General features: G+C 54.7%; 1 protein-coding gene across 1 annotated transcript in view; it reads left to right on the top strand.

Moving 5' to 3' along the window:
- Positions 1-24,638, top strand: part of LOC142472380 (uncharacterized) — a 44,485-nt gene extending 19,847 nt beyond the window's left edge. Inside the window, 14 exon segments of the mRNA XM_075579489.1 lie at positions 681-2,324; positions 4,129-5,687; positions 9,161-9,230; positions 10,567-11,503; positions 11,609-11,959; positions 12,125-12,300; positions 13,716-15,110; positions 16,235-16,408; positions 17,733-17,951; positions 17,953-18,962; positions 19,068-19,437; positions 21,213-21,947; positions 22,532-23,395; positions 24,588-24,638. Of these exon segments, the coding sequence (XP_075435604.1) occupies positions 681-2,324; positions 4,129-5,687; positions 9,161-9,230; positions 10,567-11,503; positions 11,609-11,959; positions 12,125-12,300; positions 13,716-15,110; positions 16,235-16,408; positions 17,733-17,951; positions 17,953-18,962; positions 19,068-19,437; positions 21,213-21,947; positions 22,532-23,395; positions 24,588-24,638 (9,555 nt within the window).
- The last annotated feature ends 3,182 nt before the right edge of the window (positions 24,639-27,820 follow it).

The following is a 27,820-nucleotide window of genomic DNA, read 5'->3' as shown; positions in this document are numbered from 1 at the left end:
AACCCTGCTACACCCGCAAAGCGCTCTCCTATCACTGTACACCCGCAAAGCGCTCTCCTAACCCTGCTACACCCGCAAAGCGCTCTCCTAACCCTACTACACCCGCAAAGCGCTCTCCTAACCCTGCTACACCCGCAAAGCGCTCTCCTAACACTGCTGCACCCGCAAAGCGCTCTCCTAACACTACTACACCCGCAAAGCGCTCTCCTAACACTGCTGCACCCGCAAAGCGCTCTCCTAAACCTGCTGCACCCGCAAAGCGCTCTCCTAACACTGCTACACCCGCAAAGCGCTCTCCTAACCCTGCTGCACCCGCAAAGCGCTCTCCTAACCCTGCTGCACCCGCAAAGCGCTCTCCTAACCCTGCTGCACCCGCAAAGCGCTCTCCTAACACTCCTGCACCCGCAAAGCGCTCTCCTAACACTGCTGCACCCGCAAAGCACTCTCCTAACACTGCTGCACCCACAAAGCGCTCTCCTAACACTGCTACACCCGCAAAGCACTCTCCTAAACCTGCTGCACCCGCAAAGCGCTCTCCTAACACTGCTGCACCCGCAAAGCGCTCTCCTAACACTGCTGCACCCTCAAAGCGCTCTCCTAACCCTGCTACACCCGCAAAGCGCTCTCCTAACCCTGCTACACCCGCAAAGCGCTCTCCTAACCCTGCTGCACCCGCAAAGCGCTCTCCTAGCCCTGCTGCACCCGCAAAGCGCTCTCCTAACACTGCTGCACCCGCAAAGCGCTCTCCTAACACTGCTGTACCCGCAAAGTGCTCTCCTAACACTGCTGCACCCGCAAAGTGCTCTCCTAACACTGCTACACCCGCAAAGCGCTCTCCTATCATTTCTGCACCCGCAAAGCGCTCTCCTAACACTGCTGCACCCGCAAAGCGCTCTCCTAACCCTGCAGCACCCGCAAAGCGCTCTCCTAAAACTGCTACACCCGCAAAGCGCTCTCCTAACCCTGCTACACCCGAAAAGTGCTCTCCTAACCCTGCTACACCCGCAAAGCGCTCTCCTAACCCTGCTACACCCGCAAAGCACTCTCCTAACACTGCTACACACGCAAAGCGCTCTCCTAACCCTGCTGCACCCGCAAAGCGCTCTCCTAACACTGCTGCACCCGCAAAACGCTCTCCTAACACTGCTACACCCGCAAAGCGCTCTCCTAACACTGCTACACCCGCAAAGCGCTCTCCTAACCCTGCTGCACCCGCAAAGCGCTCTCCTAACTCTGCTGCACCCGCAAAGCGCTCTCCTAACCCTGCTACACCCGCAAAGCGCTCTCCTAACCCTGCTACACCCGCAAAGCGCTCTCCTAACCCTGCTGCACCCGCAAAGCGCTTTCCTAACCCTGCTGCACCCGCAAAGCGCTCTCCTAACACTCCTACACCCGCAAAGCGCTCTCCTAACACTGCTGCACCCGCAAAGCGCTCTCCTAACCGTGCTACACCCGCAAAGCGCTCTCCTAACACTGCTGCACCCGCAAAGCGCTCTCCTAACCCTGCTACACCCGCAAAGCGCTCTCCTAACCCTCCTGCACCCGCAAAGCGCTCTCCTAACACTGCTGCACCCGCAAAGCGCTCTCCTAACCCTGCTGCACCCTCAAAGCACTCTCCTAACACTGCTGCACCCGCAAAGTGCTCTCATAACACTGCTACACCCGCAAAGCGCTCTCCTATCATTTCTGCACCCGCAAAGCGCTCTCCTAACACTGCTGCACCCGCAAAGCACTCTCCTAACCCTGCAGCACCCGCAAAGCGCTCTCCTAACCCTGCTACACCCGCAAAGCGCTCTCCTAACACTGCTACACCCGCAAAGCGCTCTCCTAACCCTGCTGCACCCGCAATGCACTCTCCTAAAACTCCTACACCCGCAAAGCGCTCTCCTAACCCTGCTACACCCGAAAAGTGCTCTCCTAACCCTGCTACACCCGCAAAGCGCTCTCCTAACCCTGCTGCACCCGCAAAGCGCTCTCCTAACACTGCTACACCCGCAAAGCGCTCTCCTAACCCTGCTGCACCCGCAAAGCGCTCTCCTAACACTGCTGCACCCGCAAAACGCTCTCCTAACACTGCTACACCCGCAAAGCGCTCTCCTAACACTACTACACCCGCAAAGCGCTCTCCTAACCCTGCTGCACCCGCAATGCGCTCTCCTAACACTGCTGCACCCGCAAAGTGCTCTCCTAACACTGCTACACCCGCAAAGCGCTCTCCTAACCCTGCTACACCCGCAAAGCGCTCTCCTAAACCTGCTACACCCGCAAAGCGCTCTCCTAACCCTGCTGCACCCGCAAAGCGCTTTCCTAACCCTGCTGCACCCGCAATGCACTCTCCTAAAACTGCTACACCCGCAAAGCGCTCTCCTAACCCTGCTACACCCGAAAAGTGCTCTCCTAACCCTAATACACCCGCAAAGCGCTCTCCTAACCCTGCTGCACCCGCAAAGCGCTCTCCTAACACTGCTACACCCGCAAAGCGCTCTCCTAACCCTGCTGCACCCGCAAAGCGCTCTCCTAACACTGCTGCACCCGCAAAGCGCTCTCCTAACCCTGCTGCACCCGCAAAGCGCTCTCCTAACACTACTACACCCGCAAAGCGCTCTCCTAACCCTGCTGCACCCGCAAAGCCCTCTCCTAACACTGCTGCACCCGCAAAGCGCTCTCCTAACCCTGCTACACCCGCAAAGCACTCTTCTAACCCTGCTACACCCGCAAAGCGCTCTCCTATCACTGTACACCCGCAAAGCGCTCTCCTAACCCTGCTACACCCGCAAAGCGCTCTCCTAACCCTACTACACCCGCAAAGCGCTCTCCTAACCCTGCTACACCCGCAAAGCGCTCTCCTAACACTGCTGCACACGCAAAGCGCTCTCCTAACCCTGCTACACCCGCAAAGCGCTCTCCTAACACTGCTGCACCCGCAAAGCGCTCTCCTAACCCTGCTACCCCCGCAGAGCGCTCTCCTAACCCTGCTACACCCGCAAAGCGCTCTCCTAACACTGATACACCCGCAAAGCGCTCTCCTAACCCTGCTACACCCGCAAAGCGCTCTCCTAAATTTGCTGCACCCGCAAAGCGCTCTCATAACCCTGCTGCACCCGCAAAGCACTCTCCTAACACTTCTGCACCCGCAAAGCGCTCTCCTAACACTGCTGCACCCGCAAAGCGCTCTCCTAACCCTGCTGCACCCGCAAAGCGCTCTCCTAACACTGCTACACCCGCAAAGCGCTCTCCTAACCCTGCTGCACCCGCAAAGCCCTCTCCTAACACTGCTGCACCCGCAAAGCGCTCTCCTAACCCTGCTACACCCGCAAAGCACTCTTCTAACCCTGCTACACCCGCAAAGCGCTCTCCTAACCCTGCTGCACCCACAAAGCGCTCTCCTAACCCTGCGGCACCCGCAAAGCGCTCTCCTAACTCTGCTACACCCGCAAAGTGCTCTCCTAATACTGCTCCACCCGCAAAGCGCTCTCCTAATACTGCTACACCCGCAAAGCGCTCTCCTAACCCTGCTACACCCGCAAAGCGCACTCCTAAACCTGCTCCACCCGCAAAGCACTCTCCTAACCCTGCTGCACCCGCAAAGCGCTCTCCTAACCCTGCTGCACCCACAAAGCGCTCTCCTAACCCTGCGGCACCCGCAAAGCGCTCTCCTAACTCTGCTACACCCGCAAAGTGCTCTCCTAATACTGCTCCACCCGCAAAGCGCTCTCCTAATACTGCTACACCCGCAAAGCGCTCTCCTAACCCTGCTACACCCGCAAAGCGCACTCCTAAACCTGCTCCACCCGCAAAGCACTCTCCTAACCCTGCTGCACCCGCAAAGCGCTCTCCTAACACTGCTGCACCCGCAAAGCGCTCTCCTAACCCTGCTGCACCCGCAAAGCGCTCTCCTAACACTGCTGCACCCGCAAAGCGCTCTCCTAACCCTGCTGCACCCGCAAAGCGCTCTCCTAACACTGCTACACCCGCAAAGCGCTCTCCTAACCCTGCTGCACCCGCAAAGCCCTCTCCTAACACTCCTGCACCCGCAAAGCGCTCTCCTAACCCTGCTACACCCGCAAAGCACTCTTCTAACCCTGCTACACCCGCAAAGCGCTCTCCTATCACTGTACACCCGCAAAGCGCTCTCCTAACCCTGCTACACCCGCAAAGCGCTCTCCTAACCCTACTACACCCGCAAAGCGCTCTCCTAACCCTGCTACACCCGCAAAGCGCTCTCCTAACACTGCTGCACCCGCAAAGCGCTCTCCTAACACTACTACACCGGCAAAGCGCTCTCCTAACACTGCTGCACCCGCAAAGCGCTCTCCTAAACCTGCTGCACCCGCAAAGCGCTCTCCTAACACTGCTACACCCGCAAAGCGCTCTCCTAACCCTGCTGCACCCGCAAAGCGCTCTCCTAACCCTGCTGCACCCGCAAAGCGCTCTCCTAACCCTGCTGCACCCGCAAAGCGCTCTCCTAACACTCCTGCACCCGCAAAGCGCTCTCCTAACACTGCTGCACCCGCAAAGCACTCTCCTAACACTGCTGCACCCACAAAGCGCTCTCCTAACACTGCTACACCCGCAAAGCACTCTCCTAAACCTGCTGCACCCGCAAAGCGCTCTCCTAACACTGCTGCACCCGCAAAGCGCTCTCCTAACACTGCTGCACCCTCAAAGCGCTCTCCTAACCCTGCTACACCCGCAAAGCGCTCTCCTAACCCTGCTACACCCGCAAAGCGCTCTCCTAACCCTGCTGCACCCGCAAAGCGCTCTCCTAGCCCTGCTGCACCCGCAAAGCGCTCTCCTAACACTGCTGCACCCGCAAAGCGCTCTCCTAACACTGCTGTACCCGCAAAGTGCTCTCCTAACACTGCTGCACCCGCAAAGTGCTCTCCTAACACTGCTACACCCGCAAAGCGCTCTCCTATCATTTCTGCACCCGCTAAGCGCTCTCCTAACACTGCTGCACCCGCAAAGCGCTCTCCTAACCCTGCAGCACCCGCAAAGTGCTCTCCTAAAACTGCTACACCCGCAAAGCGCTCTCCTAACCCTGCTACACCCGAAAAGTGCTCTCCTAACCCTGCTACACCCGCAAAGCGCTCTCCTAACCCTGCTACACCCGCAAAGTACTCTCCTAACACTGCTACACACGCAAAGCGCTCTCCTAACCCTGCTGCACCCGCAAAGCGCTCTCCTAACACTGCTGCACCCGCAAAACGCTCTCCTAACACTGCTACACCCGCAAAGCGCTCTCCTAACACTGCTACACCCGCAAAGCGCTCTCCTAACCCTGCTGCACCCGCAAAGCGCTCTCCTAACTCTGCTGCACCCGCAAAGCGCTCTCCTAACCCTGCTACACCCGCAAAGCGCTCTCCTAACCCTGCTACACCCGCAAAGCGCTCTCCTAACCCTGCTGCACCCGCAAAGCGCTCTCCTATCATTTCTGCACCCGCAAAGCGCTCTCCTAACACTGCTGCACCCGCAAAGCACTCTCCTAACCCTGCAGCACCCGCAAAGCGCTCTCCTAACCCTGCAGCACCCGCAAAGCGCTCTCCTAACCCTGCTACACCCGCAAAGCGCTCTCCTAACACTGCTACACCCGCAAAGCGCTCTCCTAACCCTGCTGCACCCGCAATGCACTCTCCTAAAACTCCTACACCCGCAAAGCGCTCTCCTAACCCTGCTACACCCGAAAAGTGCTCTCCTAACCCTGCTACACCCGCAAAGCGCTCTCCTAACCCTGCTGCACCCGCAAAGCGCTCTCCTAACACTGCTACACCCGCAAAGCGCTCTCCTAACCCTGCTGCACCCGCAAAGCGCTCTCCTAACACTGCTGCACCCGCAAAACGCTCTCCTAACACTGCTACACCCGCAAAGCGCTCTCCTAACACTACTACACCCGCAAAGCGCTCTCCTAACCCTGCTGCACCCGCAATGCGCTCTCCTAACACTGCTGCACCCGCAAAGTGCTCTCCTAACACTGCTACACCCGCAAAGCGCTCTCCTAACCCTGCTACACCCGCAAAGCGCTCTCCTAAACCTGCTACACCCGCAAAGCGCTCTCCTAACCCTGCTGCACCCGCAAAGCGCTTTCCTAACCCTGCTGCACCCGCAATGCACTCTCCTAAAACTGCTACACCCGCAAAGCGCTCTCCTAACCCTGCTACACCCGAAAAGTGCTCTCCTAACCCTAATACACCCGCAAAGCGCTCTCCTAACCCTGCTGCACCCGCAAAGCGCTCTCCTAACACTGCTACACCCGCAAAGCGCTCTCCTAACCCTGATGCACCCGCAAAGCGCTCTCCTAACACTGCTGCACCCGCAAAGCGCTCTCCTAACCCTGCTGCACCCGCAAAGCGCTCTCCTAACACTACTACACCCGCAAAGCGCTCTCCTAACCCTGCTGCACCCGCAAAGCCCTCTCCTAACACTGCTGCACCCGCAAAGCGCTCTCCTAACCCTGCTACACCCGCAAAGCACTCTTCTAACCCTGCTGCACCCGCAAAGCGCTCTCCTATCACTGTACACCCGCAAAGCGCTCTCCTAACCCTGCTACACCCGCAAAGCGCTCTCCTAACCCTACTACACCCGCAAAGCGCTCTCCTAACCCTGCTACACCCGCAAAGCGCTCTCCTAACACTGCTGCACACGCAAAGCGCTCTCCTAACCCTGCTACACCCGCAAAGCGCTCTCCAAACACTGCTGCACCCGCAAAGCGCTCTCCTAACCCTGCTACACCCGCAGAGCGCTCTCCTAACCCTGCTACACCCGCAAAGCGCTCTCCTAACACTGATACACCCGCAAAGCGCTCTCCTAACCCTGCTACACCCGCAAAGCGCTCTCCTAAATTTGCTGCACCCGCAAAGCGCTCTCATAACCCTGCTGCACCCGCAAAGCACTCTCCTAACACTTCTGCACCCGCAAAGCGCTCTCCTAACACTGCTGCACCCGCAAAGCGCTCTCATAACCCTGCTGCACCCGCAAAGCACTCTCCTAACACTTCTGCACCCGCAAAGCGCTCTCCTAACACTGCTGCACCCGCAAAGCGCTCTCCTAACACTGCTACACCCGCAAAGCGCTCTCCTAACCCTGCTGCACCCGCAAAGCCCTCTCCTAACACTGCTGCACCCGCAAAGCGCTCTCCTAACCCTGCTACACCCGCAAAGCACTCTTCTAACCCTGCTACACCCGCAAAGCGCTCTCCTATCACTGTACACCCGCAAAGCGCTCTCCTAACCCTGCTACACCCGCAAAGCGCTCTCCTAACACTGCTACACCCGCAAAGCGCTCTCCTAACCCTGCTACACCCGCAAAGCGCTCTCCTAACCCTGCTGCACCCACAAAGCGCTCTCCTAACCCTGCGGCACCCGCAAAGCGCTCTCCTAACTCTGCTACACCCGCAAAGTGCTCTCCTAATACTGCTCCACCCGCAAAGCGCTCTCCTAATACTGCTACACCCGCAAAGCGCTCTCCTAACCCTGCTACACCCGCAAAGCGCACTCCTAAACCTGCTCCACCCGCAAAGCACTCTCCTAACCCTAGTAATAGTGCTAAATGGGTATCATTGGCGCTAAACACATGGAAATGAAAATAAATAAATAAATTAAATATACAACCAGTTGTGATGAAGAGAAGATCTCAGCCGGCATATATCAAACATGAAAAAAGAAAAAGAAATACATAGTGTAATACTGTAAAGACTTAACCAAACAAATAGACAAACAAACAAACAAACAAACAAAGAATTGCAATGTTGCTGAACCACACACTAGACTAAAAGAGATGCATTTAATATTATAAAAAACATACAGTACAATTAAGCACAAATAAACAAATGAAGGTCCCAATCGATATCAGCCGAATTGCCCGCTTACCGAAGCCAAGAGAAATGACCGCAGTGGATATATCAGAGAGTATCCCCTCTCACATTGGCTGGCACAGCTCCTGGATGAATTGCAGGTAGGCGCCGCGTGTAGATGTCAGTGATGGCAACCGCGTTCTTCCACGCTGTGGCAGGGGCTGGAAATCACTGTTTGTTGGTGAAACAGTGCGGGCATGCGCAGAGGCGCCCGACACAGTGTAGCTGGTGCCTCCAAATCCCCTGCTCCTCGCGGTCGCGTATGCTCCAAAGGCGGCAAATTCAAAAGATGCTTTGTATCTCAAAGCCACACGGCAGGGCTGGCAGTGGGTATCGGCAGCTGATGGCAACGTAGGGGTAACGGGGACCACCCAACGCGTTTCGGAAGCTGCTGCCTCCTTCCTCAGGGGTAAATTGAATAAAGAAGTCCCTGTGTGTCCGTTTATTTATAGGAGACATTTAAAGGTGCATATACCATATTAGAGTCCCGGTCATGCGCAGTGGTTCAAATTCAACACTGCCTCATGTATCAGCAACATCACATGAAATACATAAAAACAATACATAAAGAGACATAAAAAGACAATCAATTAATCAAATATATACTGGTGAGATACATAAATGCATATAGATATATGATCCAAGATAATCCAAATGTTTCAAACCATCATTGTAGATATTAACATTAAAGGCTTGAAGATTTAAAGATAGACAGCATGCAATGTATGATTTTAAATGAACATCAACATTAACTCAGATGCTGGTCAGTGATAAATGAAAGTGTTATAAGCAATATGTGTTTGAAAATGCATTGTCAGGGTGATATATTAATATTTTAATATTGCCAATATACAAGAACTACATATTTGTGATTTGTCTAATGTAGTACTAAATAAAAGCATTAAAAAAAAAAATGTGAAAGAAATATTAACAAAAATATTATCAAAAATATCAACAAAAAAGTTTTATTTATATTTTATTTGTATTTTTATTTGATATCTTGACCTATGAACCTGTTTGTGTCAAGAACAATAAGTGTTAGTCATAAGTGATTGGTGAATACATGAAGTGACTATTTATGTGTAGTGAATATTTATTTTGACTATATAAAATAAAATGTAAATTAGTGCAATTGTGACTATATAATGTTAAATGAGTATGATGATGTCTATTTATCTAACAAAAAAGGTTTTAGGTCAAAATCAACATTGAGGCCTTGTGGAGCCAAAGTGCAGAGTTCGTAAATCCAAAAGGATTAACGTCTCCCTAATTGCATTGTGATATTTCCTCCCCGCCAATTTGGTGTGACAGCTTCTATGGCCGTACATTTCAAACCTACGGGGCTTCTTCCGTGCACCTGGAGAAAATGATTCGAAACGCTGTGAGTAATTAGACCTTTTTTGATATTGTAAATGTGTTCATAAAAGCGGCGTTTGATGGGCCTGGATGTCATACCCACATACTGCAGACCGCAAGGACACTCAAGGAGATAGATCACATTTGTACTGTTACAATTAATTAACTGTTTTATATTGTATATTTTTGTTGTGATTGTAGATTTAAACGTAACATTTCTAGTGCTGAATTTGCAGGCTGTACAGGAAATACAAGGAAAATACCCATTTATTGTTTTGTTAGTACGAATCTTTTGTCGTGTTAAAGGACAACTAGGAGCTAATTTTTGGCCAATATTCCGAGCTTTAGTGAATATTATTTTAGGATTTAGGGGTAAAAGATCTATCAAATCCCTATCCTTTCTCAGAATTGGCCAGTATTTCCGTAAAGTTTGTTTGATGGCTGGAGCCATCTGGTTGTATTGGGTAATGAACGGTATGTCTATAGAAGAACTATCTTTTTTTCTTTGTTTGTATTGAAGAAGAGTACTTCTATCAATTTGATCTACTTCTAATATAGCTCGATCTAGGTCATTAGGAGAATAATTTCTATTAATAAATTTATCTTTTAAATCATATGCCTGCTGATGGAAAGTTTCAGTAGTTGAATTGTTACGCTTCAATCTAGTGAATTGACCTTTAGGAATGTTGTTGATCCATGTAGGGTTGTGATGACTGTTGGCGTGCAAATAGTTGTTTGCCTGGACCTTCTTAAAAAATGTTTTTGTATGTAGTTTATTATCCATAACGTAAATAACTAAATCCAAAAATTCAATAGATGTATTGCTAGAATTAAAAGTGAATTTTAGATTAAAAGGATTGTCATTCATGTACAACTGAAAAAGTTCTAATTGATGCGTGGAACCTGACCAAATAAAAATGATATCATCTATGCAGCGCCGCCAGAGTACCAGGCTTGCCCCAAAAGGACAACCGGACCAGATGTATTGATCTTCCCAGTTGCCCATGAATAAGTTGGCATAACTGGGAGCAAACCTGGTACCCATAGCGGTGCCACATACCTGTAAATAATAAGATTTATTAAAATGAAAAAAATTGTGTGTTAATATAAATTGAATACTGGAAATTAAAAATGACTTGAATGTGTCTGTAACTAAAGGATCTAAGTCCAGGACACGGCCAACAGCATCACAACCCTGACCATGGTCAATGACTGTATAAAGTGAGGTAACATCTGCTGTTACCAAATGGTAATGTGACTGCCATTCAGTGTCGTTGAGGGTCTGCAGTATGTGGGCAAAGCGCTCTCCTAAATTTGCTGCACCCGCAAAGCGCTCTCATAACACTGCTGCACCCGCAAAGCACTCTCCTAACACTTCTGCACCCGCAAAGCGTTCTCCTAACACTGCTACACCCGCAAAGCGCTCTCCTAACCCTGCTACACCCGCAAAGCGCTCTCCTAACACTTCTACACCCGCAAAGCGCTCTCCTAACACTGCTACACCCGTAAAGCGCTCTCCTAACCCTGCTACACCCGTAAAGCGCTCTCCTAACACAGCTACACCCGCAAAGCGCTCTCCTAACCCTGCTGCACCCGCAAAGCGCTCTCCTAACCCTGTTGCACCCGCAAAGCGCTCTCCTAACACTGCTGCACCCACAAAGCGCTCTCCTAACAGTGCTGCACCCGCAAAGCGCTCTCCTAACCCTGCTACACCCGCAAAGCGCTCTCCTAAACCTGCTGCACCCGCAAAGCGCTCTCCTAACACTGCTACACCCGCAAAGCGCTCTCCTAATCCTGCTGCACCCGCAAAGCGCTCTCCTAACACTGCTACACCCGCAAAGCGCTCTCCTAACAGTGCTGCACCCGCAAAGCGCTCTCCTAACCCTGCTACACCCGCAAAGCGCTCTCCTAACCCTGCTGCACCCACAAAGCGCTCTCCTAACCCTGCTGCACCCACAAAGCGCTTTCCTAACACTGCTGCACCCGCAAAGCACTCTCCTAACACTGCGACACCCGCAGAACGCTCTCCTAACCCTGCTACACCCGCAAAGCGCTCTCCTAACCCTGCTACACCCGCAAAGCGCTCTCCTAACCCTGCTGCACCCGCAAAGCGCTCTCCTAACACTGCTGCACCCGCAAAGTGCTCTCCTAACCCTGCTGCACCCGCAAAGCCCTCTCCTAACACTGCTGCACCCGCAAAGCGCTCTCCTAACCCTTCTACACCCGCAAAGCGCTCTCCTAACCCTGCTACACCCGCAAAGCGCTCTCCTAAATTTGCTGCACCCGCAAAGCGCTCTCATAACACTGCTGCACCCGCAAAGCACTCTCCTAACACTTCTGCACCCGCAAAGCGTTCTCCTAACACTGCTACACCCGCAAAGCGCTCTCCTAACACTTCTACACCCGCAAAGCGCTCTCCTAACCCTGCTACACCCGTAAAGCGCTCTCCTAACACAGCTACACCCGCAAAGCGCTCTCCTAACCCTGCTGCACCCGCAAAGCGCTCTCCTAACCCTGCTGCACCCGCAAAGCGCTCTCCTAACACTGCTGCACCCGCAAAGCGCTCTCCTAACAGTGCTGCACCCGCAAAGCGCTCTCCTAACCCTGCTACACCCGCAAAGCGCTCTCCTAAACCTGCTGCACCCGCAAAGCGCTCTCCTAACACTGCTACACCCGCAAAGCGCTCTCCTAACCCTGCTGCACCCGCAAAGCGCTCTCCTAACACTGCTACACCCGCAAAGCGCTCTCCTAACAGTGCTGCACCCGCAAAGCGCTCTCCTAACCCTGCTACACCCGCAAAGCGCTCTCCTAACCCTGCTGCACCCGCAAAGCGCTCTCCTAACCCTGCTGCACCCACAAAGCGCTTTCCTAACACTGCTGCACCCGCAAAGCACTCTCCTAACACTGCGACACCCGCAGAACGCTCTCCTAACCCTGCTACACCCGCAAAGCGCTCTCCTAACCCTGCTACACCCGCAAAGCGCTCTCCTAACCCTGCTGCACCCGCAAAGCGCTCTCCTAACACTGCTGCACCCGCAAAGCGCTCTCCTAACCCTGCTACACCCGCAAAGCGCTCTCCTAACCCTGCTACACCCGCAAAGCGCTCTCCTAACCTTGCTACACCCGCAAAGCGCTCTCCTAACCCTGCTACACCTGCAAAGTGCTCTTCTAACCCTGCTGCACCCGCAAAGCCCTCTCCTAACACTGCTGCACCCGCAAAGCGCTCTCCTAACCCTGCTACACCCGCAAAGCACCCTTCTAACCCTGCTACACCCGCAAAGCGCTCTCCTATCACTGTACACCCGCAAAGCGCTCTCCTAACCCTGCTACACCCGCAAAGCGCTCTCCTAACCCTGCTACACCCACAAAGCGCTCTCCTAACCCTGCTACACCCGCAAAGCGCTCTCCTAACACTGCTGCACACGCAAAGCGCTCTCCTAACCCTGCTACACCCGCATAGCGCTCTCCTAACACTATGCACCCGCAAAGCGCTCTCCTAACCCTGCTACACCCGCAAAGCGCTCTCCTAACACTGCTACACCCGCAAAGCGCTCTCCTAACCCTGCTACACCCGCAAAGCGCTCTCCTAACCATGCTGCACCCGCAAAGCACTCTCCTAACACTTCTGCACCCGCAAAGCGCTCTCCTAACACTGCTACACCCGCAAAGCGCTCTCCTTACCCTGCTACACCCGCAAAGCGCTCTCCTAACACTTCTGCACCCGCAAAGTGCTCTCCTAACACTGCTACACCCGTAAAGCGCTCTCCTAACCCTGCTACACCCGCAAAGCGCTCTCCTAACACTGCTACACCCGCAAAGCGCTCTCCTAACCCTGCTGCACCCGCAAAGCGCTCTCCTAATCCCTGCTGCACCCGCAAAGCGCTCTCCTAACTCTACTACACCCGCAAAGCGCTCTCCTAATCCTGCTGCACCCGCAAAGCGCTCTCCTAACCCTGCTGCACCCGCAAAGCGCTCTCCTAACACTGCTACACCCGCAAAGCGCTCTCCTAACACTCCTACACCCGCAAAGCGCTCTCCTAACAGTGCTGCACCCGAAAAGCGCTCTCCTAACCCTGCTACACCCGCAAATCGCTCTCCTAACCCTGCTGCACCCACAAAGCGCTCTCCTAACAATGCGGCACCCGCAAAGCGCTCTCCTAACTCTGCTATACCCGCAAAGCGCTCTCCTAATACTGCTCCACCCGCAAAGTGCTCTCCTAATACTGCTACACCCGCAAAGCGCTCTCCTAACACTGCTGCACGCGCAAAGCGCTCTCCTAACCCTGCTACACCCGCAAAGCGCTCTCCTAACACTGCTACACCCGTAAAGCGCTCTCCTAACCCTGCTACACCCGTAAAGCGCTCTCCTAACACAGCTACACCCGCAAAGCGCTCTCCTAACCCTGCTGCACCCGCAAAGCGCTCTCCTAACCCTGTTGCACCCGCAAAGCGCTCTCCTAACACTGCTGCACCCACAAAGCGCTCTCCTAACAGTGCTGCACCCTCAAAGCGCTCTCCTAACCCTGCTACACCCGCAAAGCGCTCTCCTAAACCTGCTGCACCCGCAAAGCGCTCTCCTAACACTGCTACACCCGCAAAGCGCTCTCCTAATCCTGCTGCACCCGCAAAGCGCTCTCCTAACACTGCTACACCCGCAAAGCGCTCTCCTAACAGTGCTGCACCCGCAAAGCGCTCTCCTAACCCTGCTACACCCGCAAAGCGCTCTCCTAACCCTGCTGCACCCACAAAGCGCTCTCCTAACCCTGCTGCACCCACAAAGCGCTTTCCTAACACTGCTGCACCCGCAAAGCACTCTCCTAACACTGCGACACCCGCAGAACGCTCTCCTAACCCTGCTACACCCGCAAAGCGCTCTCCTAACCCTGCTACACCCGCAAAGCGCTCTCCTAACCCTGCTGCACCCGCAAAGCGCTCTCCTAACACTGCTGCACCCGCAAAGTGCTCTCCTAACCCTGCTGCACCCGCAAAGCCCTCTCCTAACACTGCTGCACCCGCAAAGCGCTCTCCTAACCCTTCTACACCCGCAAAGCGCTCTCCTAACCCTGCTACACCCGCAAAGCGCTCTCCTAAATTTGCTGCACCCGCAAAGCGCTCTCATAACACTGCTGCACCCGCAAAGCACTCTCCTAACACTTCTGCACCCGCAAAGCGTTCTCCTAACACTGCTACACCCGCAAAGCGCTCTCCTAACACTTCTACACCCGCAAAGCGCTCTCCTAACCCTGCTACACCCGTAAAGCGCTCTCCTAACACAGCTACACCCGCAAAGCGCTCTCCTAACCCTGCTGCACCCGCAAAGCGCTCTCCTAACCCTGCTGCACCCGCAAAGCGCTCTCCTAACACTGCTGCACCCGCAAAGCGCTCTCCTAACAGTGCTGCACCCGCAAAGCGCTCTCCTAACCCTGCTACACCCGCAAAGCGCTCTCCTAAACCTGCTGCACCCGCAAAGCGCTCTCCTAACACTGCTACACCCGCAAAGCGCTCTCCTAACCCTGCTGCACCCGCAAAGCGCTCTCCTAACACTGCTACACCCGCAAAGCGCTCTCCTAACAGTGCTGCACCCGCAAAGCGCTCTCCTAACCCTGCTACACCCGCAAAGCGCTCTCCTAACCCTGCTGCACCCGCAAAGCGCTCTCCTAACCCTGCTGCACCCACAAAGCGCTTTCCTAACACTGCTGCACCCGCAAAGCACTCTCCTAACACTGCGACACCTGCAGAACGCTCTCCTAACCCTGCTACACCCGCAAAGCGCTCTCCTAACCCTGCTACACCCGCAAAGCGCTCTCCTAACCCTGCTGCACCCGCAAAGCGCTCTCCTAACACTGCTGCACCCGCAAAGCGCTCTCCTAACCCTGCTACACCCGCAAAGCGCTCTCCTAACCCTGCTACACCCGCAAAGCGCTCTCCTAACCTTGCTACACCCGCAAAGCGCTCTCCTAACCCTGCTACACCTGCAAAGTGCTCTTCTAACCCTGCTGCACCCGCAAAGCCCTCTCCTAACACTGCTGCACCCGCAAAGCGCTCTCCTAACCCTGCTACACCCGCAAAGCACCCTTCTAACCCTGCTACACCCGCAAAGCGCTCTCCTATCACTGTACACCCGCAAAGCGCTCTCCTAACCCTGCTACACCCGCAAAGCGCTCTCCTAACCCTGCTACACCCACAAAGCGCTCTCCTAACCCTGCTACACCCGCAAAGCGCTCTCCTAACACTGCTGCACACGCAAAGCGCTCTCCTAACCCTGCTACACCCGCAAAGCGCTCTCCTAACACTATGCACCCGCAAAGCGCTCTCCTAACCCTGCTACACCCGCAAAGCGCTCTCCTAACACTGCTACACCCGCAAAGCGCTCTCCTAACCCTGCTACACCCGCAAAGCGCTCTCCTAACCATGCTGCACCCGCAAAGCACTCTCCTAACACTTCTGCACCCGCAAAGCGCTCTCCTAACACTGCTACACCCGCAAAGCGCTCTCCTTACCCTGCTACACCCGCAAAGCGCTCTCCTAACACTTCTGCACCCGCAAAGTGCTCTCCTAACACTGCTACACCCGTAAAGCGCTCTCCTAACCCTGCTACACCCGCAAAGCGCTCTCCTAACACTGCTACACCCGCAAAGCGCTCTCCTAACCCTGCTGCACCCGCAAAGCGCTCTCCTAATCCCTGCTGCACCCGCAAAGCGCTCTCCTAACTCTACTACACCCGCAAAGCGCTCTCCTAATCCTGCTGCACCCGCAAAGCGCTCTCCTAACCCTGCTGCACCCGCAAAGCGCTCTCCTAACACTGCTACACCCGCAAAGCGCTCTCCTAACACTCCTACACCCGCAAAGCGCTCTCCTAACAGTGCTGCACCCGAAAAGCGCTCTCCTAACCCTGCTACACCCGCAAATCGCTCTCCTAACCCTGCTGCACCCACAAAGCGCTCTCCTAACAATGCGGCACCCGCAAAGCGCTCTCCTAACTCTGCTATACCCGCAAAGCGCTCTCCTAATACTGCTCCACCCGCAAAGTGCTCTCCTAATACTGCTACACCCGCAAAGCGCTCTCCTAACACTGCTGCACGCGCAAAGCGCTCTCCTAACCCTGCTACACCCGCAAAGCGCTCTCCTAACCCTGCTACACCCGCAAAGCGCTCTCCTAACCCTGCTACACCCGCAAAGCGCTCTCCTAACCCTGCTACACCCGCAAAGCGCTCTCCTAACACTGCTGCACCCGCAAAGCGCTCTCCAAACACTGCTGCACCCGCAATGCGCTCTCCTAAACCTGCTACACCCGCAAAGCGCTCTCCTAACACTGCTACACCCGCAAAGCGCTTTCCTAACCCTGCTACACCCGCAAAGCGCTCTCCTAAATTTGCTGCACCCGCAAAGCGCTCTCATAACCCTGCTGCACCCGCAAAGCACTCTCCTAACACTTCTGCACCCGCAAAGCGTTCTCCTAACACTGCTACACCCGCAAAGCGCTCTCCTAACCCTGCTACACCCGCAAAGCGCTCGCCTAACACTTCTACACCCGCAAAGCGCTCTCCTAACACTGCTACACCCGTAAAGCGCTCTCCTAACCCTGCTACACCCGTAAAGCGCTCTCCTAACACAGCTACACCCGCAAAGCGCTCTCCTAACCCTGCTGCACCCGCAAAGCGCTCTCCTAACTCTGCTGCACCCGCAAAGCGCTCTCCTAACACTGCTGCACCCGCAAAGCGCTCTCCTAACCCTGCTGCACCCGCAAAGCGCTCTCCTAACACTGCTGCACCCGCAAAGCGCTCTCCTAACAGTGCTGCACCCTCAAAGCGCTCTCCTAACCCTGCTACACCCGCAAAGCGCTCTCCTAACCCTGCTACACCCGCAAAGCGCTCTCCTAACCCTGCTGCACCCGCAAAGCGCTCTCCTAACACTGCTGCACCCGCAAAGCGCTCTCCTAACCCTGCTACACCCGCAAAGCGCTCTCCTAACCCTGCTACACCCGCAAAGCGCTCTCCTAACCTTGCTACACCCGCAAAGCGCTCTCCTAACCCTGCTACACCTGCAAAGTGCTCTTCTAACCCTGCTGCACCCGCAAAGCCCTCTCCTAACACTGCTGCACCCGCAAAGCGCTCTCCTAACCCTGCTACACCCGCAAAGCACCCTTCTAACCCTGCTACACCCGCAAAGCGCTCTCCTATCACTGTACACCCGCAAAGCGCTCTCCTAACCCTGCTACACCCGCAAAGCGCTCTCCTAACCCTGCTACACCCACAAAGCGCTCTCCTAACCCTGCTACACCCGCAAAGCGCTCTCCTAACACTGCTGCACACGCAAAGCGCTCTCCTAACCCTGCTACACCCGCAAAGCGCTCTCCTAACACTATGCACCCGCAAAGCGCTCTCCTAACCCTGCTACACCCGCAAAGCGCTCTCCTAACACTGCTACACCCGCAAAGCGCTCTCCTAACCCTGCTACACCCGCAAAGCGCTCTCCTAACCATGCTGCACCCGCAAAGCACTCTCCTAACACTTCTGCACCCGCAAAGCGCTCTCCTAACACTGCTACACCCGCAAAGCGCTCTCCTTACCCTGCTACACCCGCAAAGCGCTCTCCTAACACTTCTGCACCCGCAAAGTGCTCTCCTAACACTGCTACACCCGTAAAGCGCTCTCCTAACCCTGCTACACCCGCAAAGCGCTCTCCTAACACTGCTACACCCGCAAAGCGCTCTCCTAACCCTGCTGCACCCGCAAAGCGCTCTCCTAATCCCTGCTGCACCCGCAAAGCGCTCTCCTAACTCTACTACACCCGCAAAGCGCTCTCCTAATCCTGCTGCACCCGCAAAGCGCTCTCCTAACCCTGCTGCACCCGCAAAGCGCTCTCCTAACACTGCTACACCCGCAAAGCGCTCTCCTAACACTCCTACACCCGCAAAGCGCTCTCCTAACAGTGCTGCACCCGAAAAGCGCTCTCCTAACCCTGCTACACCCGCAAATCGCTCTCCTAACCCTGCTGCACCCACAAAGCGCTCTCCTAACAATGCGGCACCCGCAAAGCGCTCTCCTAACTCTGCTATACCCGCAAAGCGCTCTCCTAATACTGCTCCACCCGCAAAGTGCTCTCCTAATACTGCTACACCCGCAAAGCGCTCTCCTAACACTGCTGCACGCGCAAAGCGCTCTCCTAACCCTGCTACACCCGCAAAGCGCTCTCCTAACCCTGCTACACCCGCAAAGCGCTCTCCTAACCCTGCTACACCCGCAAAGCGCTCTCCTAACCCTGCTACACCCGCAAAGCGCTCTCCTAACACTGCTGCACCCGCAAAGCGCTCTCCAAACACTGCTGCACCCGCAATGCGCTCTCCTAAACCTGCTACACCCGCAAAGCGCTCTCCTAACACTGCTACACCCGCAAAGCGCTTTCCTAACCCTGCTACACCCGCAAAGCGCTCTCCTAAATTTGCTGCACCCGCAAAGCGCTCTCATAACCCTGCTGCACCCGCAAAGCACTCTCCTAACACTTCTGCACCCGCAAAGCGTTCTCCTAACACTGCTACACCCGCAAAGCGCTCTCCTAACCCTGCTACACCCGCAAAGCGCTCGCCTAACACTTCTACACCCGCAAAGCGCTCTCCTAACACTGCTACACCCGTAAAGCGCTCTCCTAACCCTGCTACACCCGTAAAGCGCTCTCCTAACACAGCTACACCCGCAAAGCGCTCTCCTAACCCTGCTGCACCCGCAAAGCGCTCTCCTAACTCTGCTGCACCCGCAAAGCGCTCTCCTAACACTGCTGCACCCGCAAAGCGCTCTCCTAACCCTGCTGCACCCGCAAAGCGCTCTCCTAACACTGCTGCACCCGCAAAGCGCTCTCCTAACAGTGCTGCACCCTCAAAGCGCTCTCCTAACCCTGCTACACCCGCAAAGCGCTCTCCTAACCCTGCTGCACCCGCAAAGCGCTCTCCTAACACTGCTACACCAGCAAAGCGCTCTCCTAACCCTGCTGCACCCGCAAAGCGCTCTCCTAACACTGCTACACCCGCAAAGCGCTCTCCTAACAGTGCTGCACCCGCAAAGCGCTCTCCTAACCCTGCTACACCCGCAAAGCGTTCTCCTAACCCTGCTGCACCCGCAAAGCGCTCTCCTAACCCTGCTGCACCCACAAAGCGCTCTCCTAACACTGCAGCACCCGCAAAGCGCTCTCCTAACTCTGCTACACCCGCAAAGCGCTCTCCTAATACTGCTCCACCCGCAAAGCGCTCTCCTAATACTGCTACACCCGCAAAGCGCTCTCCTAACACTGCTGCACGCGCAAAGCGCTCTCCTAACCCTGCTACACCCGCAAAGCGCTCTCCTAACCCTGCTACACCCGCAAAGCGCTCTCCTAACCCTGCTACACCCGCAAAGCGCTCTACTAACCCTGCTACACCCACAAAGCGCTCTCCTAACACTACTGCACCCGCAAAGCGCTCTCCTAACACTGCTCCACCCGCAAAGCGCTCTCCTAACCCTCTACACCCGCAAAGCGCTCTCCTAACACTGGTGCACCCGCAAAGCGCTCTCCTAACACTGCTACACCCGCAACGCGCTCTCCTAACCCTGCTACACCCGCAAAGCGCTCTCCTAACCCTGCTACACCCGCAAAGCGCTCTCCTAACACTGGTGCACCCGCAAAGCGCTCTCCTAACACTGCTGCACCCGCAAAGCGCTCTCCTAACCCTGCTACACTCGCAAAGCGCTCTCCTAACACTGCTGCACCCACAAAGCGCTCTCCTAACTCTGCTCCACCCGCAAAGCGCTCTCCTAACCCTGCTACACCCGCAAAGCGCTCTCCTAACACTGCTGCACCCGCAAAGCACTCTCCTAACACTGCTACACCCGCAAAGCGCTCTCCTAACCCTGCTACACCCGCAAAGCGCTCTCCTAACCCTGCTACACCCGCAAAGCGCTCTACTAACCCTGCTACACCCGCAAAGTGCTCTCCTAACACTACTGCACCCGCAAAGCGCTCTCCTAACACTGCTCCACCCGCAAAGCGCTCTCCTAACCCTGCTACACCCGCAAAGCGCTCTCCTAACACTGCTGCACCCGCAAAGCGCTCTCCTAACTCTGCTACACCCGCAAAGCGCTCTCCTAACACTGCTGCACCCGCAAAGCGCTCTCCTAACTCTGCTCCACCCGCAAAGCGCTCTCCTAACCCTGCTACACCCGCAAAGCGCTCTCCTAACACTGCTGCACCCGCAATGCGCTCTCCTAACACTGCTGCACCCGCAAAGCGCTCTCCTAACCCTGCTACACCCGCAAAGCGCTCTCCTAACACTGCTGCACCCGCAAAGCGCTCTCCTAACCCTGCTACACCCGCAAAGCGCTCTCCTAACACTTCTACACCCGCAAAGCGCTCTCCTAACCCTGCTGCACCCGCAAAGCGCTCTCCTAACACTGGTGCACCCGCAAAGCGCTCTCCTAACACTGCTACACCCGCAAAGCGCTCTCCTAACACTGCTACACCCGCAAAGCGCTCTCCTAACACTGGTGCACCCGCAAAGCGCTCTCCTAACACTGCTACACCCGCAAAGCGCTCTCCTAACACTGCTACACCCGCAAAGCGCTCTCCTAACCATGCTGCACCCGCAAAGCGCTCTCCTAACACTGCTACACCCGCAAAGCGCTCTCCTAACACTTGTGCACCCGCAAAGCGCTCTCCTAACACTGCTACACCCGCAAAGCGCTCTCCTAACCCTGCGACACCCGCAAAGCGCTCTCCTAACAGTGCTACACCCGCAAAGCGCTCTCCTAACCCTGCTACACCCACAAAGCGCTCTCCTAACCCTGCTACACCCGCAAAGCGCTCTCCTAACAGTGCTACACCCGCAAAGCGCTCTCCTAACCCTGCTACACCCGCAAAGCGCTTTCCTAACCCTGCTACACCCGCAAAGCGCTCTCCTAAATTTGCTGCACCCGCAAAGCGCTCTCATAACCCTGCTGCACCCGCAAAGCACTCTCCTAACACTTCTGCACCCGCAAAGCGTTCTCCTAACACTGCTACACCCGCAAAGCGCTCTCCTAACCCTGCTACACCCGCAAAGCGCTCGCCTAACACTTCTACACCCGCAAAGCGCTCTCCTAACACTGCTACACCCGTAAAGCGCTCTCCTAACCCTGCTACACCCGTAAAGCGCTCTCCTAACACAGCTACACCCGCAAAGCGCTCTCCTAACCCTGCTGCACCCGCAAAGCGCTCTCCTAACTCTGCTGCACCCGCAAAGCGCTCTCCTAACACTGCTGCACCCGCAAAGCGCTCTCCTAACCCTGCTGCACCCGCAAAGCGCTCTCCTAACACTGCTGCACCCGCAAAGCGCTCTCCTAACAGTGCTGCACCCTCAAAGCGCTCTCCTAACCCTGCTACACCCGCAAAGCGCTCTCCTAACCCTGCTGCACCCGCAAAGCGCTCTCCTAACACTGCTACACCAGCAAAGCGCTCTCCTAACCCTGCTGCACCCGCAAAGCGCTCTCCTAACACTGCTACACCCGCAAAGCGCTCTCCTAACAGTGCTGCACCTGCAAAGCGCTCTCCTAACCCTGCTACACCCGCAAAGCGCTCTCCTAACCCTGCTGCACCCGCAAAGCGCTCTCCTAACCCTGCTGCACCCACAAAGCGCTCTCCTAACACTGCAGCACCCGCAAAGCGCTCTCCTAACTCTGCTACACCCGCAAAGCGCTCTCCTAATACTGCTCCACCCGCAAAGCGCTCTCCTAATACTGCTACACCCGCAAAGCGCTCTCCTAACACTGCTGCACTCGCAAAGCGCTCTCCTAACCCTGCTACACCCGCAAAGCGCTCTCCTAACCCTGCTACACCCGCAAAGCGCTCTCCTAACCCTGCTACACCCGCAAAGCGCTCTACTAACCCTGCTACACCCACAAAGCGCTCTCCTAACACTACTGCACCCGCAAAGCGCTCTCCTAACACTGCTCCACCCGCAAAGCGCTCTCCTAACCCTCTACACCCGCAAAGCGCTCTCCTAACACTGGTGCACCCGCAAAGCGCTCTCCTAACACTGCTACACCCGCAACGCGCTCTCCTAACCCTGCTACACCCGCAAAGCGCTCTCCTAACCCTGCTACACCCGCAAAGCGCTCTCCTAACACTGGTGCACCCGCAAAGCGCTCTCCTAACACTGCTGCACCCGCAAAGCGCTCTCCTAACCCTGCTACACTCGCAAAGCGCTCTCCTAACACTGCTGCACCCACAAAGCGCTCTCCTAACTCTGCTCCACCCGCAAAGCGCTCTCCTAACCCTGCTACACCCGCAAAGCGCTCTCCTAACACTGCTGCACCCGCAAAGCACTCTCCTAACACTGCTACACCCGCAAAGCGCTCTCCTAACCCTGCTACACCCGCAAAGCGCTCTCCTAACCCTGCTACACCCGCAAAGCGCTCTACTAACCCTGCTACACCCGCAAAGTGCTCTCCTAACACTACTGCACCCGCAAAGCGCTCTCCTAACACTGCTCCACCCGCAAAGCGCTCTCCTAACCCTGCTACACCCGCAAAGCGCTCTCCTAACACTGCTGCACCCGCAAAGCGCTCTCCTAACTCTGCTACACCCGCAAAGCGCTCTCCTAACACTGCTGCACCCGCAAAGCGCTCTCCTAACTCTGCTCCACCCGCAAAGCGCTCTCCTAACCCTGCTACACCCGCAAAGCGCTCTCCTAACACTGCTGCACCCGCAAAGCGCTCTCCTAACACTGCTGCACCCGCAAAGCGCTCTCCTAACCCTGCTACACCCGCAAAGCGCTCTCCTAACACTGCTGCACCCGCAAAGCGCTCTCCTAACCCTGCTACACCCGCAAAGCGCTCTCCTAACACTTCTACACCCGCAAAGCGCTCTCCTAACCCTGCTGCACCCGCAAAGCGCTCTCCTAACACTGGTGCACCCGCAAAGCGCTCTCCTAACACTGCTACACCCGCAAAGCGCTCTCCTAACACTGCTACACCCGCAAAGCGCTCTCCTAACACTGGTGCACCCGCAAAGCGCTCTCCTAACACTGCTACACCCGCAAAGCGCTCTCCTAACACTGCTACACCCGCAAAGCGCTCTCCTAACCATGCTGCACCCGCAAAGCGCTCTCCTAACACTGCTACACCCGCAAAGCGCTCTCCTAACACTTGTGCACCCGCAAAGCGCTCTCCTAACACTGCTACACCCGCAAAGCGCTCTCCTAACCCTGCTACACCCGCAAAGCGCTCTCCTAACAGTGCTACGCCCGCAAAGCGCTCTCCTAACCCTGCTACACCCACAAAGCGCTCTCCTAACCCTGCTACACCCGCAAAGCGCTCTCCTAACAGTGCTACACCCGCAAAGCGCTCTCCTAACCCTGCTACACCTACAAAGCGCTCTCCTAACCCTGCTACACCCGCAAAGCGCTCTCCTAACACTGCTGCACCCGCAAAGCGCTCTACTAACACTGCTGCACCCACAAAGCGCTCTCCTAACCCTGCTACACCCGCAAAGCGCTCTCCTAACCCTGCTACACCCGCAAAGCGCTCTCCTAACACTGCTTCACCCGCAAAGCGCTCTCCTAACACTGGTGCACCCGCAAAGCGCTCTCCTAACACTGCTACACCCGCAAAGCGCTCTCCTAACCCTGCTACACCCGCAAAGCGCTCTCCTAACACTGGTGCACCCGCAAAGCGCTCTCCTAACACTGCTACACCCGCAAAGCGCTCTCCTAACACTGCTACACCCGCAAAGCGCTCTCCTAACCATGCTGCACCCGCAAAGCGCTCTCCTAACTCTGCTGCACCCGCATAGCGCTCTCCTAACCCTGCTACACCCGCAAAGCGCTCTCCTAACACTGGTGCACCCGCAAAGCGCTCTCCTAACACTGCTACACCCGCAAAGCGCTCTCCTAACACTGCTACACCCGCAAAGCGCTCTCCTAACCATGCTGCACCCGCAAAGCGCTCTCCTAACACTGCTACACCGGCAAAGCGCTCTCCTAACAGTGCTACACCCGCAAAGCGCTCTCCTAACCCTGCTACACCCGCAAAGCGCTCTCCTAACCCTGCTACACCCGCAAAGCGCTCTCCTAACCTCTCTGGCCAAAGTATTGAACTAAATGACCCTTTTCTTATGGAAAGAAAAACACATAAGTTTTTAACTATATAATTTGTCATATAACTGCTCCCCTAACTGCTCCTATAACTCCTCCCCTAACTGCTGCTATCACTCCTCCCCTAACTTCTCCTATAACTCCTCCCCTAACTGCTCCTATAACTGCTCCGTATAACCTCTCCTCAAATCGGTCACTATCAGACACAAAGCCCCTTGATACATTGAGACAAAAGGACGAGACATGAAAGTGACTCTCAGCCTCACATCACGTCCCCGCTCCCAGCACATCCACCTGAAGCTTTCTGTGTTCCTTTTTATGACAGCTGATAAATGACAGAGTTGGCCGGGGGGTAACACCTTCTGCATACACACCAGAACTGGAGGCTGTGCGGATATTAATCACCCCCCTTCCATCCCCTTCCCCGGGAATATCTCTCACAAAGTCTGCACGTGTCTCTTCTCTCTGGGAGGCTGCAGCATGAATATTTCATCGGGGAATGCTGAGCCATCGCCCGAGGCTTGTCAGTGTGTGACCGGGGAGAGAGCGTCACAACGTGTATATAGGGGAGAGAAAAGACTGTTACAATATTATATATATATGTGTGTGTGTGTGTGTGTGTGTGTGTGTGTATATGTCATTCCCAGCGCTGGTCTCTCCACTGCTGGATGAAGCCTCCTCAATGTGTTTGTGTATCTATATATCCATATATCTATATCTATATATATATAGATATATATATAGATATATATGGCAAATATTCCTGCAACCCCGCCTTTCACCATTATCACCCAGCACACAGCACTTCCACTGCAGCAAGGGATTCTGGGAAATGACATGCAAATGGGCACACAGTGTCACCTTTTGCTTCAAACCCATTTTTAACATGGTTCCCTATAGGCTTAAGCTTGCTGCATGGTCACAGCTTTAAGCACAATAGCCAGAAAACCCACCCACAGACAGCTTTTTGTTTTGAAAATTCTTTTATTATGCAGCGAATCTTTACAACAAGATTATAACAGTACATAAATCATTTTCCAAACGGAAAAAAAACCGCGACGTTAACAACGGCGCAGTGCATATCCCACACACATTTTTATTAATGGTTTCCCCAAAAGTAAAAAAGCTGTGCCGAACACGGCGGTGCAGTGCACTTATACGTATGCACCGCACCACAGACATGACATATCATACACACATTATCTCTAACTTTATTGCACAGAAAAACTTTTGGGGCGGGGGAGTAAGGGGGGTGGGGGTGGGGTGGGGGGTGTTTAGTCTTCCTCCTCAGGGCCGTCAAAGATGGAATAGTCCTTGAGCAGGCTGTGGAGCAGCCTGCGACAGTCCTGTACCGACATCTTCTTCTTCCCCTTGGTCAAACGTTCCCTGGCGAATAGTAAAACGTCCTTGAAACAGCACATTAGACGCCAACCGGCTTCGATTGCGTTCTCTGTGTGTGTTCCTGTGAAAAGTCCGTGGAACACCGAGTAGTACGTGACGCACTTCCTCGGTATACAGTCCTTTAAGTCAGTGTCCAGCGCGCTCAGCAGGGCCTGCGCAAGGGGCAGTTCCAGAAGAGGTGTATGATGCTTTCCTCCACTGGGTTGCACCTGGGGCAGTGCCTCACGAGGCTGAGTTTACTCTGGTACTTGTCCGCATTCACAGGGAGTCCCCCGTGTATGGCCTGCCAAGCAATGTCTTTGTGTTTGTTCATTAGTCTTTTCGATGCCACATTCCTCCACACCGTTCCAAAGGTGTTGGGGTGGAGACCTGGGACCGATTCCATGATGTCTTTAGCCCTGATCATTTTGTAGATGACCTTGGGCTTCCACAGGTCTGGTTTTACTCCCTCCAGATTGTTCTGCCTCACAAACTTCTTCACGTCCTTGTAGAACCAGGGCGTGCGCCAGCTGTAAGGGATAGAGCTGTCCCACTTGTCCCACTTGTCCCACCCCAGTGCTCTCCAGAGCGGCAGGAGTAGGAGGCAGGACATGGAGTAGCCAGAGGAGTCTTTGTCGCAGTCTCTCAGGGTGATCCGCACGCAGTTGCTTACAAAGAAGGTGCGCAGCATAGTGGGGATGTCCGGGATTCCTCTACCCCCCTTGTGCGGCTCTTTGTACATCACCTCGCGCTTTCCCCTCTCAAACTTGGCCCCCCAGACAAAGCGGAACACTGCCATGGAGATCTCCTGGCAGGTTTTGGTCGAAGGCGGGTATGCCTGGGCCACGTACTGCAGGACAGGGAGGATCTCGTTCAGCAGTACCAGCTTTTCCCCCCAATGGTGAGGGGTCTGAGGCGCCACAAGCCGATCTTCTGCTTCACCCTGTTCAGCCTCTCGTTCCAGCTCTTCAGGGCAGCGGCCTCGCTCCCCACACCAAACCAGACTCCAAGGATTTGAATGAGGCCTGCTCTGATGGGGAAGGGGAGGGGGTCGGCAGTCAGGTTCCAAAGCCCAAATAGCTTGGTCTCTGACTTCCCGCAGTTGACTTTTGCTCCTGAAGCTTTCCCGAAATCCTCGCACGTCTGGACCAGCGTCTTCACCGACCGGCTATCTGCGCAGAAGATGGTGACGTCATCCATGTAGAGCGAGCACTTCACTTCGCGTCTCTGGGGTCCTGGCACGACGATCCCGCTGATCTCTGCGTCTCATCTGATGCACTGGGCGAAGAGGTCTATACAACAGACAAAAAGGAGAGGTGAAAGAGGGCAGCCCTGCCTAACCCCTGAGAGGACAGGGAAGGGGTTAGTCTTCCATCCGTTCACGATCGCCACACTGCAAATGTCAAGGTACATCAGGTTAACATAAGAACAGAACATCTCCCCCATCCCATGCAGCACCCTGCTCATGCTCACATTACATGAGCAACTCTTAGTCAATGCATGCTGCTTTAAACACAGCTTTTAAGCAAGGACTTGGGAGATGCAAAGTCAGTTAACCCACTCACAGACATGTTTCAACCTTGATGGGTCTCATCAGTGTGAGGTTGGCTTACTGACATTTGCTCAAATGAGATAAGAGTAGGTAATCACCACGACTATTAAGGTTATGGTGGGTAAAAAAGTGACTAAAACCCTCCACAGTAAAGCATAAAGCAACTGTAAATATTCCTGTATATTCATTTGCATGTCTTAGACAGGTCTGCAACCCTGTCTTTCCCCATTGTCACCCAGCAAACAGCACTTCCACTGCAGCAAGGATTGCTCATGTAATGTGAGCATGAGATAAAAGGTGGCACTGTGTGCTCATTTGCATGTCATTTCCCAGAATCCCTTGCTGCAGTGGAAGTGCTGTTTGCTGGGTGATAATGGGGAAAGACGGGGTTGCAGACCTGTCTAAGACATGCAAATGAATATACAGGAATATTTACAGTTGCTTTATGCTTTACTGTGGAGGGTTTTAGTCACTTTTTTTTACCCACCATAACCTTAATAGTCGTGGTGTGTATATATATATATATATATATATATATATATATATATATATATATATATATATTAATTAAATCCCCAGCCCGTGT

This window comes from Ascaphus truei, chromosome 21 (assembly GCF_040206685.1).
Source record: "Ascaphus truei isolate aAscTru1 chromosome 21, aAscTru1.hap1, whole genome shotgun sequence".
Lineage (NCBI taxonomy): Eukaryota > Metazoa > Chordata > Amphibia > Anura > Ascaphidae > Ascaphus > Ascaphus truei.
The sequence above is the reverse complement of the archived record's forward strand: the minus strand, read 5'-3'. Positions and strand labels throughout refer to the sequence as shown.